General features: G+C 32.3%; 1 protein-coding gene across 1 annotated transcript in view; it reads right to left on the bottom strand.

Annotated features, from left to right (window-relative positions):
- Positions 1-548: 548 nt before the first annotated feature.
- The window catches only part of CSMD3 (CUB and Sushi multiple domains 3), a 1,309,925-nt gene continuing 1,296,117 nt past the window's right edge, over positions 549-14,356 (bottom strand). Inside the window, exons 67-71 of the mRNA XM_043483744.1 lie at positions 14,127-14,285; positions 11,709-11,821; positions 9,515-9,602; positions 6,424-6,559; positions 549-2,544 (exon numbers count right to left, since the gene is read on the bottom strand). Coding sequence (XP_043339679.1) covers positions 2,385-2,544; positions 6,424-6,559; positions 9,515-9,602; positions 11,709-11,821; positions 14,127-14,285 — 656 coding nt within the window. The 3' untranslated portion in view covers positions 549-2,384. The remainder of the gene's footprint in view (positions 2,545-6,423; positions 6,560-9,514; positions 9,603-11,708; positions 11,822-14,126; positions 14,286-14,356) is intronic.

The following is a 14,356-nucleotide window of genomic DNA, read 5'->3' as shown; positions in this document are numbered from 1 at the left end:
TGACATATGAAGACAATGTGTTCTGTAAAGAAGAGTTATCTAATAAAATTGAATTTCAATCACTTGTGATTTGAACTTCATAGAAACAGTAAATCTCTTGAGTACAAAACTTTCCATATTTCATCCTGGAAAGATAGATTTGTTATTGAATATTAGTTTAATGTAGCAATTCAAAAGGTTATTGGGTTCATACCTAGGAAGTATGCTTAACATAAATATCTCTAAGAAATATACTATAGCAATACTAGAAATAATAAGAATATACTATCTAATTTTAGATAGTATGAATTATTAAAATATTGACACAAGGTAAATTCTAAGATGAGGTTTTTATGCTACTATTATGCTTACTGTGAATCTGTTTACTTTTAAGAGTGTTATACTTGGGAACTACAGAACATGGAAAAAAATACCCATATTTCATTATTATGTTGTGAACTAAGTATATGCAGTTTGAGAACTTTATTATATCACCAAATAAAGGGCGGCTCATTCCTTTTACTAACCAGTACACCGACAGACAATTTTGAAAAGAATACACATTTTACAAAAGCAATTATCCACTTTTATTTTGTTTACATTGCACTGAAAATTTACATCATACTTTTACAAAGTTTTTTTTTCATAAAAATATACTTCTTTACAAAAGTGTATGCATTAATATAAGAGGAGTAGCCAGTTGCAGAAGAAACATTGTTTAAACAAGATCTTAAATGTATTAACCTTAACATTAATGAATGAATCATTGTTATTGCAGTCATTTGAATAAACAAGAATAAATAACTGATGGAATAAAATTTAAAACAGCATCCTGTCAGTAGAGTACAATGTTGGGAAAATTATATGAATTTCCAAAACAATGTATCTCAAAGTGGTTTACAAGAAATCCACTACATGTTGTAGAGATAGATCCAAGCAGCGCTCTGGGTGCAATGATTTCTCGTAGGCACTCTGTCTCATGATACAAAAAGTCGAGACTGTTTACAACTTTATCCATATTTGAAAGGGACAACAATGAAGTGTTCACACTGGGTACATAATTTATTCAATGAAGTAAAACATGCTATTAAAGGAAGACTATGACCTATTAAATCAAAATGCTGGCATTACTGTGATACAGTTGTAAATAACTTGCAAATACATACCTTAATGACTATGAAAGAAGCCTGTCATATCTGGAAGCTGCTTCTTAAGAATAAGAGAATAGAAATTTTTATATATATAAAAATTTGGTAAATCCACAACTTTAGGAAATAAATTTATATTGGTGATTGGAAAATAATTTTACTTTTAGTCATTTTGATTTAGGCAATGGTCCAAAATATATGTTTACCTCAATGTTAACTAAAAAGTTTAACAAGCTTATACTTCTAACTCACTGTTAGATAAAAGTTCAAAGCAATATTAAATAAATTTGAAGACTCAGCTTGAAGGAAAAACAGATAAGTTATAAACTAAATAAGTAGATTGATAGGTTCTATTTGGTCTTGCAAAAATATTAGAAAAAATGGTAAAGAATGGTAAGTTTGGTATCTCAGATAACTGCAAAATCATGATTATTATAGACAGCTTTTGCCAGCTAAAGTGGTTTCTGAGGGACAAAAAAGATTGAAGCAAGGAATTAAACACTTACCCCATGGCTCACTGAATAATATTGGTTACAACATAATGAGCGAAATCAGGAAAATAGCATGATGATCTTGCCATTTGCAGAAACTATGACAACCAGTCTAAAAAAAGATAGCAGTATGATACTGAAGAACAAAAACCAGAAAGCATCAAATCAGCGTGGGCAATCTTATCTCATCTGTGACAAAAATTAGCTCATAAACATTTCAGGGCATGGCTCAATCTGAAATAACCAGGGAAAGGAAGAAAACAATGACTCAATTAATAGGAAGGAACAGCTGATAGAGTGGTGTGAAATACAGACTTACGGGCGTGATACAGCTCATGACAGTTAAAGAGAAGTCAGTGATCTATTGACTCTTGTAAGTATAGCTCTTATTTTCTACCCTATATCATTTTTTTAAAACCCAGTCCCTCTAATATAGTTTATAAAGCACAGAAATACTGATAGTGGATGCTCCTCCAATATATGCAAATAAGTTTATGTTTTAGAATAATCTCCTTTTTAAAAAAAGCAAATAAACTGTGAGTAAGCACTCTCGGAGTGCAGCCAAATTTCTGTAAAATTCTCCATGGTAAACATGAAGAAGAATTGCGGTCCAGTTTATGAAAAACCACTCTTCTCTATCATTCCACAGGAAAAGGTGACCCAGCGAGTCCTGATAAGTGTGCTTTGATTTGTTTATCAGTGACCTAAATGTGCACTGTTTTGTGTGTCGATTTCCAAGCTTCTGAAGAAGGCCAAAGCTGCCACGTTATACCATTGTGCAGACTGTGTTCAAGTTGGGATCGAACCGTACTGCCTTCCCTTCCACTGACTTTGCGTTGGTGTCGTACATGGGATTTTCAAAAGCTGCTTGGCCATTGTTATTTTCATGAACTGAACATCCTGTATACTGGGTTTTGGGAGCAGTCCTGTTGATGAGATCACTAATTAGTTATACATTAATTTTCTTTTAGAAACAGCAGAATAGGGCTCAAACACAATATATCAATACTTGAGTTATCACTGTTAATGGATAATATAACTTGAAAATATTGAGAAACCACAATTCATCAAATTTTAATAATATACCTGTCATTTTTAAATCAAGAGTGACTTTTATTATTTACATACAATATATATTTATAAACAGTACCAATATAAGTAATATAAGTATAAATAAATATTATGGCTATTCTTATAAAGTTTCTTATAAGATAATGTTATCATCAGTGATCATGTAAAATATAGCTAAATTATGATGATGATGAATTCAAATCCCATTACTATTCATTCCTCAAATATTTATTGAGTGTCCATTACATGCTAGGCATGACCCTAGGCATTGGATATATAATTTTTCTTTTCTGCAAAAAACATACAAATTCATTACTCTCATATTACAAGGATAGCAATGAATATATTAAAAATAAACAAGAAAAATGAAACAAGATAATGAAAATTGTTTTGCTGAAAAGGAAAATGGTTAATATGACCAGAAGTAATTGGGAGCCATGTTAGGAGAGGTAATAAAGAAAATAAGGAAGTAAAATTTAATCTGAGACTTGAATGACAATAAGGAGTTCATTCTGCAGTAATAAGAAGGGAGTTCCAAGAAAAGCAGACATCTAATGCTGACACCTAGTTTTGGAAAATGCTTAAAGTATCCCAGAAACATAAATACTCAATTGGCTTAAAATTATATACATTAGAACAAATAAAGTCAAAATCTGAAAGACAAAATGACTAACTACACTGGTATTTCATGTCATGAAATAGTTTCCAGAATTCTTGATAACTGAATATCTGCTATTAGTTAATAAAACACATGGAATCTAAGCTGGCTGGTATAAGTTGCTCATTTTGAATCCCTCATTTATTTTTTGTCTCACTTTTGATTAATGTTTTATTTCTAGTTTCTCTTTCCCACATCCTACTGCATAATTTGCTGATATTTGTAAATCAAATGATAAAAAATCAAATTACAAAAAGATCATATATAGATCAAATTATAATTTTATTTGTAAATCAAATGATTAAAGGCATACTTGAGTTTGAGCAAACTCTGGGAGATAGGGAAAGACAGGGGAGCCTGGTGTGCTGTAGTCCATAGGGTCGCAAATGTTGGACAAAACTTAGGGACTGAACAACAGCAGCAAAGGCATGCTTACCCCTACTTGTTCCTCAAACCTAATTCCTAAAAAGGCTTTAAAACAATTCTCTTTGCTTATAAAAATTAACACAAAATTTCAACTACTTATTTTATTATAATTTGTATTTGCCACTCTGTGATTATACTATCCTTAGCACATTTTCTGAATTTTTTCTCTCTACTAAAAATTGTCAGGGATTTGTATGATAACATTTTAAAAAATCTATCTAAAATTGCTTTCAATAGCATAATCTATATATATACATATATATAGTTATATAAGTTATATTGTTTACAACTTGCTTTTGTCAGGTGTATAATTCTAATTGATCATATTCATCTCTTTTTTAAACTAGATTCACAATAAGAACAGAAGCAACATCATTTCCTTCTAATTAGGTAAGGATCACAAAGGTGTAAAAGATTTGTTTCTGCAAATATTAAGCAACAGCTTTAAGGAAAATAATGTCAAACTTCAGAAAAGTTTATACCATCAATAAAAATTAACTTAAAACTAATCAATGTTCTAAACATAAGAACAAGATCTATAAAATTCTTAGGAGAAAACACATAGGTGAACCTTCATGACCTTGCATTTGGCAATGGTCTCTTAGGTATAATACTAAGAGCAAAGTAACAAAAGAAAAAAGAAATAAATTGGACTTCATCAAAATGAAAAGTCTGGTATATCAAAGGATACTATCAAGAAACTGTAACTACAACCCACAGAAAGAGAAATATTTGCAAACCAGATATTTGAAAAGGGTCTAGTATCCAGAATATATGGAGAACTCTTATACCTCAAAAATAAGACAAATGAGTCAATTTCAAAAATGGGCAAAGAATTTGAATAGGTATTTCTTCAAAGCATGTAGACAAATGACTAGCAGACACATGAAAAATGTCCAATATTATTAGTAATTAGGGAAATGCAGATCAATATCACAATGAAATACCACTTCACTAGGATGGTTAAATGAAAGTGAAATCACTCAGTCGTGTCCGACTCTTTGTGACCCCTTGGACTGCAACCTATCAGGCTCCTCCGTTGATGGGATTTTCTAGGCAAGAATACTGGGGAAAAAAAAAAAAAGAATACTGGAGTGGGTTGCCATTTCCTTCTCCAGGGGATCCCCCTGACCTAGGGATCGAACCCAGGTCGCCAGCATTGCAGGCAGACGCTTTACCATCTGAACCACCATGGAAACCACATTAAATGTGGTTAAATGAAGGAAAAAGGTTAAATGAAGGATTACCATATAATCCAAGAATTTCATTCTTGAATGCATACTCAAAAAACTGAAACAGGCATCTGAACAAAACTTGTACACAAACGTGTCTAGTAGCACTGTCCACAATAGCCCAAACACAGAAATAATCCAAATATCCATCAACTGATGAATGGACATATTTAAACATACAATGGAATGTTATTCAGCCACATAGTCAATAACATGTAGATGTGTAGTATGATATGGATAACCTTGAAAACACTATATTATATTTAAGAAGCCAGATACAAAATGTCACTTATTATATGTTTCCACATATATAAAACATCCAGAAGGTGAACCAAAGTAGTTGCCTGGGACTGGGGTAGGAGGAGTGACTGCTTAGTGGGTACAGTTTCCTTTTAGGCTGATGGTTCTGTGACATTGTGAGTATACTAAATTCACTGAATTGTACATCTACAATAGTTTAAACCATTTTATGTGTATTTTACCACAATAATAAAAAATGATTAGCATAGCTTGCTTTATGAATAAATTTAGTGATGATTTTTATCATTAATAACATCTGATATTGACAAGGCCTGAATAACTGCTAATGCACAATTGTTACAAATTTGTGTAATATGAATTAAATCATTCTTAGATAATACAGACTGGCATTTATAATAAGGACATTAGTTTTGATTAAAAGACATTTAGGAATTCATTCAGTTATCTGGTTACCAGCATACTTTCTTCGTCTTTTTTTTTTTTTTGCTTTATTTTGCTTCCTTAATAAGGGATGGTCTCAAATAGTGGACTAACTGCATAGTAAAGCCCTTCATCAAGATATTGTAACGGATGTAGCAAAGAAGGGGTCAACTGATAATCTATACAGTCATACATGAAATATATAACAAATATAACATACTAACTGCATCATCTTCTAAAAACCACAGAAGATAAAAGAGAGGACTAGAAGATTTTATTATCTGTCAGCCTGGGTAAAATCTGTCAGTACTGTTATATAAACTAAGAGGTTTAAACATAAACTTCTTCCTTTTTTTCTAAAGAAATGTAAGAACAGATATCACCTCTTCAATCTAAACCTTACTTAGATTTTGTATCTCTATAGTTTCAGCATGGATAATGTAAAAATAACTTATATAAGAAGTTACATTACAGAAAATTGACAGACAAAAGGAGGAAGGATAAAGCTGAATGCTTGCACAACTCAACAGAGCAATTTTAGTTGTCTGTCTATTGGGGTGATGGGATGATGGGCAGAGGAAATAATGGCTTTAACAAACTGTGGTTATATTTGCTACAATAATCCAGACCAAAAAAAAAAAAAAAAAAACCCAGAAGTTAGAATTTGAACTGTAGAGTAAAAAGAACATAAAATATAGATTTGGGAAACATTTTATACTCAACATCAATAAACTTACCTTTGTTTATAGAGATAAAATCCAAATCCTGCAAATATAAGTGCAAAAAAAGGCACCAGAATAGCAATGGCCACGGAACTACTATTTGTACCATGAGGTTGATTTGAAGAATTTGAGCCTTCTGACATATTCAGTCCTATAAAAGAAAAAAATAACATACAAATACAAAATTAGGTCTCTTTTATCAACTTGATATTTTTTATTTAAAAAATTAATTTATTCCTTGCTCAAGATATTTATCTACTTGGAAATACAAAAATAATTCACAAAACTCCTTCATTTCCACATAATTTTACACAATGCCTACTATGTATATTTTTCCAGGAAAGGATACTGAATGAAAAATAAGCAGAGTCTCTGAACTTGAGTTAATAACAACTGTAGGAAGAATACAGAGTGACAAAATAAGTATATATACGAAGCATGAATTAATGTTAAGCGTATCTGTATGCAAAGGATATGTGGTAGGAATAGGAGGCTAACATGATAAACTATCTGAAAAGGCATAAATATTATTCTAAAGAGCTCAAACTTTCCACCTACCTATAGTGAGGAATAACTGAAGATGTGTAGGGGGAAAAATGGCTCAGTGATAAAATACAAGATTTTAAACTGTGACTAGGGTGAGATGGACTTGAGAGAGTCTGGTCTGAAGGCAGGAATATTTTGAAGACATCCCAGATAAAAATGGAAATTAAGATGGGAACTATAGCACTAAGAAGAGCATGAAAATATAGATTTCTGGGAACATTTCGTATTTCAAGTGAACAGAAGTCATTTGTGTGGATGAAGGATGAAGGGTGTAAGAAGGCATAGGATTTAGGAGTGTTCTCCTTGGGACTGAGTAAATGGTTATGACATTAGCATAGCTAAGAGATGAGAAAAATGAGATTTGTCAATGTGTTGGCACAGGGACTATGGAAGAGAAATAAATATCAAGCTCTTTTTTCAGAAAGAAATAGTTTTTCTTTTTAATAGGTTCTGTTTTAGACATGCAGTGCTTGAGATGCTATGGGGAATATAATGTGAAAAAACCTTGCATTCAATTATATGACTATGACAATGTACTATGTTAGTGTATGTCTTCTACTGATTTTAAAACTAACAATTGTGGCAAGACATTATCTGAAATGGCATCTCCTTAATATTTTTCATTTGGGGAAAGCCGATTTACTTTTTTGATAAATATTCAAGTAAATCAAATGTTCAACTAAGTCATGCTTTATTAACTATGCCAAAGCCTTTAACTGTGTGGATCACAGCAAAGTGTGGAAAATTCAAGAGATGGGAATACCAGCCCACCTAACCTGCCTCCTGAAAAATATGTATGCAGGTCAAGAAGCAACAGTTAGAACTGGACATGGAACAACAGACTGGTTCCAAATAAGGAAAGGAGTATGTCAAGGCTGTATATTGTCACCCTGCTTATTTAACTCATATGCAGAGCACATCATGTGGAATGCTTGGCAGGATGAAGCACAAGTTGGAATCAAGATTGCTGGGAGAAATATCAATAACCTCAGACAGGCAGATAACACCTTATGGTAGAAAGCAAAGAAGAACTAAAGAGCCTCTTGATAAAAGTGAAAGAGGAGAGTGAAAAAGTTGGCTTAAACCTCAACATTCAGAAAATGAAGATTATGGCATCTGGTACTATCACTTCATGGCAAATAGATGGGGAAATAAATAGTGGAAACAGTGTCAGACTTTATTTTTTTTGGCTCCAAAATCACTGCAGATGGTGCTTGCTGCCGTGAAATTAAACTTTCCTTGGAAGGAATGTTATGACAAACCTAGATGGTATATTAAAAAGCAGAGACATTACTTTGCCAAAAAAGGTCCATGTAGTCAAAGCTATGGTTTTTCCAGTAGTCATATATGGAAGTGAGAGTTGAACTATAAAGAAAGCTGAGTGCTGAAGAATTGATGGTTTTGAACTGTGGTGTTGGAGAAGACTCTTGAGAGTCCCTTGGACTACAAGGAGATCAATCCAAAAGGGATCCATCCCTGAATATTCATTGGAAGGACTGATGCTGAAGCTGAAACTCCAATACTTTGGCCACCTGATGCGAAGAACTGACTCCTTGGAAAAGACCCTGATACTGGGAAAGATTGAAGGTGGGAGGAGAAGCGGACAACAGAGGGTGAGATGGTTGGATGGTATCACCGACTCAATGGACATGAATCTGAGTAAACTCCGGGAGCTAGTAATGGACAGGGAAGCCTGGCGTGCTGTAGTCCATGGGGTCTCAAAGAGTGGACATGACTGAGAGACAACTGAATTGAAGTCATACCCTAGTCAAGGTTAAAAACATTAGTACCATTTTATATTTTAATTTTCCAGGGACTCAGAAAACGTACATGAAAGTTCAAAGCAATGGAATTTTAAAGATAAACATCAAGGAGTAGATTTTAGAACATGGATTTACCCTTTATGCATTACTACTACAATATAATAATGACAGACAGTATACTTTTGCAAAATTATACACTAAAAGTTATGATAATAAATACAGTCAAATGAGACTATTAAATATTTAGACACGTTTGAGAAGAGTTGGAAATAAAAATGACAAAACCCTGTGCCTCCCACCACAGAACATTTACATTGCTGAATAGCACAAAGCCCCAAAATGGTTCATTCCTCAAAGTAACTTTCCCATCCAGATTCTATGAGTTTCTCAAAGTGCCACTACATTTTTCTTTGGGGGGGCGGTCTGTAAGAAAATTTCAAATATATTCAAATGGAAGAGAAGTAATACAAATCTCATAAGATAAAATTATTCACAGTTAAAATTTTTTTTTAATCTTTATCACTTTTTCTCCTTTTTACTTGCTTGAGGGAAAGGCAGTTTGTCAGGTTTATTAGAAATATGATGAAAAACTAAACACTGTATTGAGTTGGAACACAGAGAACCAATATTTTAAAGAATGCAATTATTTAAAAGGCTATCAAGTGTATCAATGTATAGTGCTGACAATACAAAATTCAAAATGCGGTAAGTGTGCCTAATGTACAGAATCCATTATATTTTCTTATGATATCTTGAGTAATAAAGAAAGTACATGAAAATGAAAATGACTACATTACCTAGTCTTTGTAGTCCAAATTGCCCATAATCTTTACCCTGAATAAATCCTTGAAATACATAAGTAGCTCCATCAGGCTCAGCGGAAACCTAAAAATATTTATAAGTTTGATTAAACATGAAAGCTGGCCCCAGATATATTTTCCCAGTCTTAGAAAATATTCAGGTTTACTATGAAATGAATATTATGCACAATTCCTTCTTCCATATCTTCTTCTGTGTAAAACAGAACATCATGCAAATTTACCACCATTAAAAATAAAATGAAAAATTTCATCTTTAATTAGGATACTGGAAATAAGTGGCATTAGTTATTAATATAATGATACAGATTTATAGATTTATTTTAGGTGAAGAAACTGATTGTCAAGAAAAAGACCAAGGATATGATAAAACAGAATGAGGCAAATAGTCAATTAACAATTAAAATATAATAATACTGTACTTTGTAGATTCGGCTACTGTTCAGCATACAGGCACCAATTCTCTCCCTTCCCATCAACCTTCATGAAAAGTGTATTCGTTCTTCCTCACTGAGTTGGATTTGGTCCTGTGACTTGCTTTGGCCAATGGAATGTGGGTAGAATTGACAATAGGTTAGGTCCAATCCTAGGCCTTAAGATGTATGTTTCTCATTATAAGGGGAAGAAACCATATAATCCATGGTCACAAAAGACCAGGGATTGTATGATTTCATAAATATGAAAGCTTAGAACAGTGAAATATAGAGACAGAAAATAGAGTTGTGGTTGTTTGGACTTGGGGGAGAAAAGAGGGATGGATGGGTTGGGCGATAGATAAAGGATATGGTTTCTTTTTGAGGTGATGAAAATATTCTAAAATCAACTGTGGTGATGGTTACATATCTGTAAATATACTAAGAACTACTGAACTGTATACTTTAAATGAGTAGGGTACATGAATTATATATACCTCAATAGGGCTGTTAAAATAAGGGGGACATATTTCCACTTTGCCCCTCAGAGTTTCAGGCCTTTGGCAAGAGAAGGACATGTTCCTGGCAGCTGCTATCCCTCCAGCCTGGACCTGATATGAGACATCTGGAGCAAACCTGAACTTGATACCACAGCTTCAAATGGAGCCTGCCAAGCTAAACTCAGACACATGAGAAAGAACTAAATACATGTTGTTTGTTTGGTCCTGAGATTTTGTGACTCTGCCTAATGCTGCAAATGCTATTAACTGTACCTTGCATGTAAAATTCTATACATAAAAAATAGGTTACATGCATAGTGTCATTTGATCTCACTAATAAAATATGAGTTGATACATTTCAGTGTTGCTGATAACTAGTCATATGAATTTACCCCAAAGTTTGTCCTGATTATTAGCAGTGTTACATAAGTCATGTATGTTATTTTGAAAGCTGCAAAAAATCTTGCATCCTCGCCCTAGAAAGCAAAGTATTATACCAAATTATTCACATAAGTCTGACATTTCAAAAGTGATTTATTCCTTATTATCAGACATACCCTGGGCAAGGTCATTTTTAGACACAAAATGCTTCTAAAAAGAAGAGCTCAAACTCTAATAGTTAAATGAATGAATTCATTTTATTTGTTTCCTAAATGAAACAATCTAAGTGCACTGAACATGAGTTAGACCTCAACTCCATGAATAATGGCACAGAAAGGGAAATAGGCTGCATTTTCTTTTTCTCTCAGAAACCAAACTTATTCTTTATATTTAGAAAATTTTATAAAGTTGGCTATGAAGAAGAAGTTACGCGAGCCACTTCCTCTGAATAGTTACCGTAACCTCACTTTGGAGTTAACCTGTTCTAGTCAGTCACTTACATGAATGGAATTTCTAAATTGGCAGTTGGAAGCAACAAACCTTATACTTACACACTGCCCAGAAGTCTTTGATAAAATGAGCATGGGAACTCCAACTATATGCTCTGAAGTAACAAAACTTTTACAAGGAAAACTTTCTAGGTAAGAAGAGAGTAGGTCATAGGCTTCAGTAGTTTAGACATACTAGATTACTAAGTATTTATATTGAATCATTTATTTTTTCAAAACAAATTAGTTATAATAGTAGTTTTGCTATTTTATGTGTGTGCATTTAACTAGCTCAATTTAGAAAATTACAATTTTCTGTAATTTTAATGACAAACAATAGCACAAATATGTTATTAAGTTTAGCAGCAGACTTTTAAAGAACTATACTTACAAAGCCATCCATTGCCCAATTTTCCTCCTTCATTTTCTTCACAGAAGCTTGAGCTGGTACTTTAATAAGATAGATGTGTAACATTAGGCGAGCTTCTTGGCTCTTATATACGCCTGTAAAATATAAGGATGTTTAGTCTACTAATTTTGCAAATAGTTATGTTTCATTTTATTATCTATAGCTCCTTAAATATATAATAAATACATGTGATAGGAAAAGAAAAAAAAGCAACAAATCAAGTCCAGTTTCACCCAGAATGCTTTTTCACAAATCTTGTAATATATAGCACTCTCTCAGCTGAAATTCTCAACTTAACTCTTACTGTGGAATTTAAATTACCTATGCTATTAAAATCAAATATTATTTCTGTCAATAATATCATTCCATGATTGTTGTAAAAATGATTTATTCCATTAGTCAGTTTAAAATACTCAAGGGTATGAATCAAATGTTGAAACTCTTGACATTTTCCTTAATAATTAATTACATGCCAACCCTTAGAAAGAGTATTTGAGGTGCTACTGGAACCACGAAGATGAATATGTGCTTCCTATCGAAAAATGTGATGCTTACAAGAATTTCTGATGAAATAGGGGATATGATGACAGAGATAGAGAATATGATGAATTAAAGGCCAAAAGAAAGGAGGATCATTTTAAACCAGAGTGATTAGGAAATGCTTATTAAGAAACAGTATTTGAGCTGGATCACAAAAATCAAGTAGAATTTTTAGTTCAAGAAAGTAAATACAGAATGTGGCATAAAGAAGAAAAGCAAACATATTCATTTTATTTTTCCCTGAATAGGAGTACTCTGACAGTAGGAATAAGTTGGAATATAAATGTGTTTTGGGGAACTGTAGAAAATCAGATTCTAAGTAAAAATTTTGTGATTAACTGATGGTTGAAATGACTCATTAATTCATTCACTTACTATTTCACCTAAGCAATAAGGTATCATAAATATAAGCTGGGAATACAAATATAATACATAGATCTCGATCAAAAGTAAATTATAATAGAGAAAAGACACAAAAGTAACCAAAGTTGCTGGAAAAATGTTATAATTAATTCTATGTAGACAGTGATAGCAAGTTAAATTGGTCTAATTATTTATGTTTATTTTTCTATATTTGTAGAAATTTGATTAGGATAAATATGTATTTACTTAGTGCCAACTCTCTTACAGAAGAAAAATAAAACTCATGTTTCAAAATTAAATAGGTCAGTAGTCACAATTTAAATGCATTCCTTTAATTCAATTTATATCATGTAACTGTATATATATTTAAAATTACAATACATATTAACTTCTAATACTTTTATTTTGGGTTTAGTGTAGAGCCATTCAATAATACAAAATGACACTGTATAGTTCTTGTAAAATTTACAACATCAATAGATAAAATGTTATTTCCTACTTTATTTATACCACAAATTATTTCACTATTAATAACTATATGGGATATATAGTCAAGATGTTTAAATATATACATTACATATTTTCATTATCAATATTTTTTTTTCTTTCAATATTTTTAAAATATATTTTTAAATGAGAACAATAACTCAAATTCATTGATACCAATTTTGCCCAGTTTCATTTCTAACCTCTGAGGTGTAGTAATGAACTGGAAGGCAAAGAGGTGCTCTCTTAGGGCTAGAATTGTTGGAGTAGAGACAAATTATGTCATGTCATGTCATATCAAGTCATGTCATGCCATGCTATGCTATACTATGCTATACTTTCATATAATGAAAAGAAGAAAATGAAATAAGATAAGACTGCCTATAACTAACAGAGTGAGTCTATTTGTAATGTGAAGGCCACTTTACCCAGGGTCATCAGGAGTACTGTTGACAAGATTACATTAGAGGAAACATCTGAATGTCAGAAAAACCAGAGTAATCAAAGATAATGGGGGAAGTTTGCACTAGATCAAAGAAACTTGAGAAGGCTGAGAAGATGGATAGGGCTCTGGGTTCCTTTTGCCTAATTAAGGTAGTGTAGCCCTACATTTTCTATCTTAAATTATAGTGTCCTCCTAAAAAGTCTCATTTGAAGACATGATTTGTTGATGATAAAACAGCTTGCAAATCACTGATCCAGTCTCTTTGGTGTTATGAGAATAGAGAAAGAGTTAGTTACATTCAAATTAAAAGTTCTGTTCTATTTCATGACATGTCATTCTAGCCATGTAAAAATATTCTTGAGGGAGCTTATTTCAGAATCACAGAGTTTTATATTTGTGTAGTAATATACATGCATCAATCAAACCAGAAAGCCTTATTTCTGAATGAATTATGAATGCCACCAGAAATAAAGCAAATCCTACACAGTATAAAAATCACTAATAAAAATGATGAGATGATGGAAATAAAGGCATGAAGGCAATGTTTCTTTTCTTTAAAGTGATACCTGAAAGTAGCAGTTCCATGTTGCTATTGCTGAGTGTTGCATTGACTCTCCCAGTGGAAGCATTGAAACTGGTAACTGTCAAGGTCATAGGTTGCTTCCTTCCTTTATAATTGTAAGAGCCTTTCCATATATAATTCTGGGCAAACACATCATCAGGAACTGTGAACAAATTAAACATAAACATTAATTATTAAAATATATTAATTATTAAAACATAAATAAACATTAAT

This window comes from Cervus canadensis, chromosome 12, assembly GCF_019320065.1.
Source record: "Cervus canadensis isolate Bull #8, Minnesota chromosome 12, ASM1932006v1, whole genome shotgun sequence".
Classification (NCBI taxonomy): Eukaryota; Metazoa; Chordata; class Mammalia; order Artiodactyla; family Cervidae; genus Cervus; species Cervus canadensis.
This window is presented reverse-complemented; position numbering and strand designations above follow the sequence as displayed.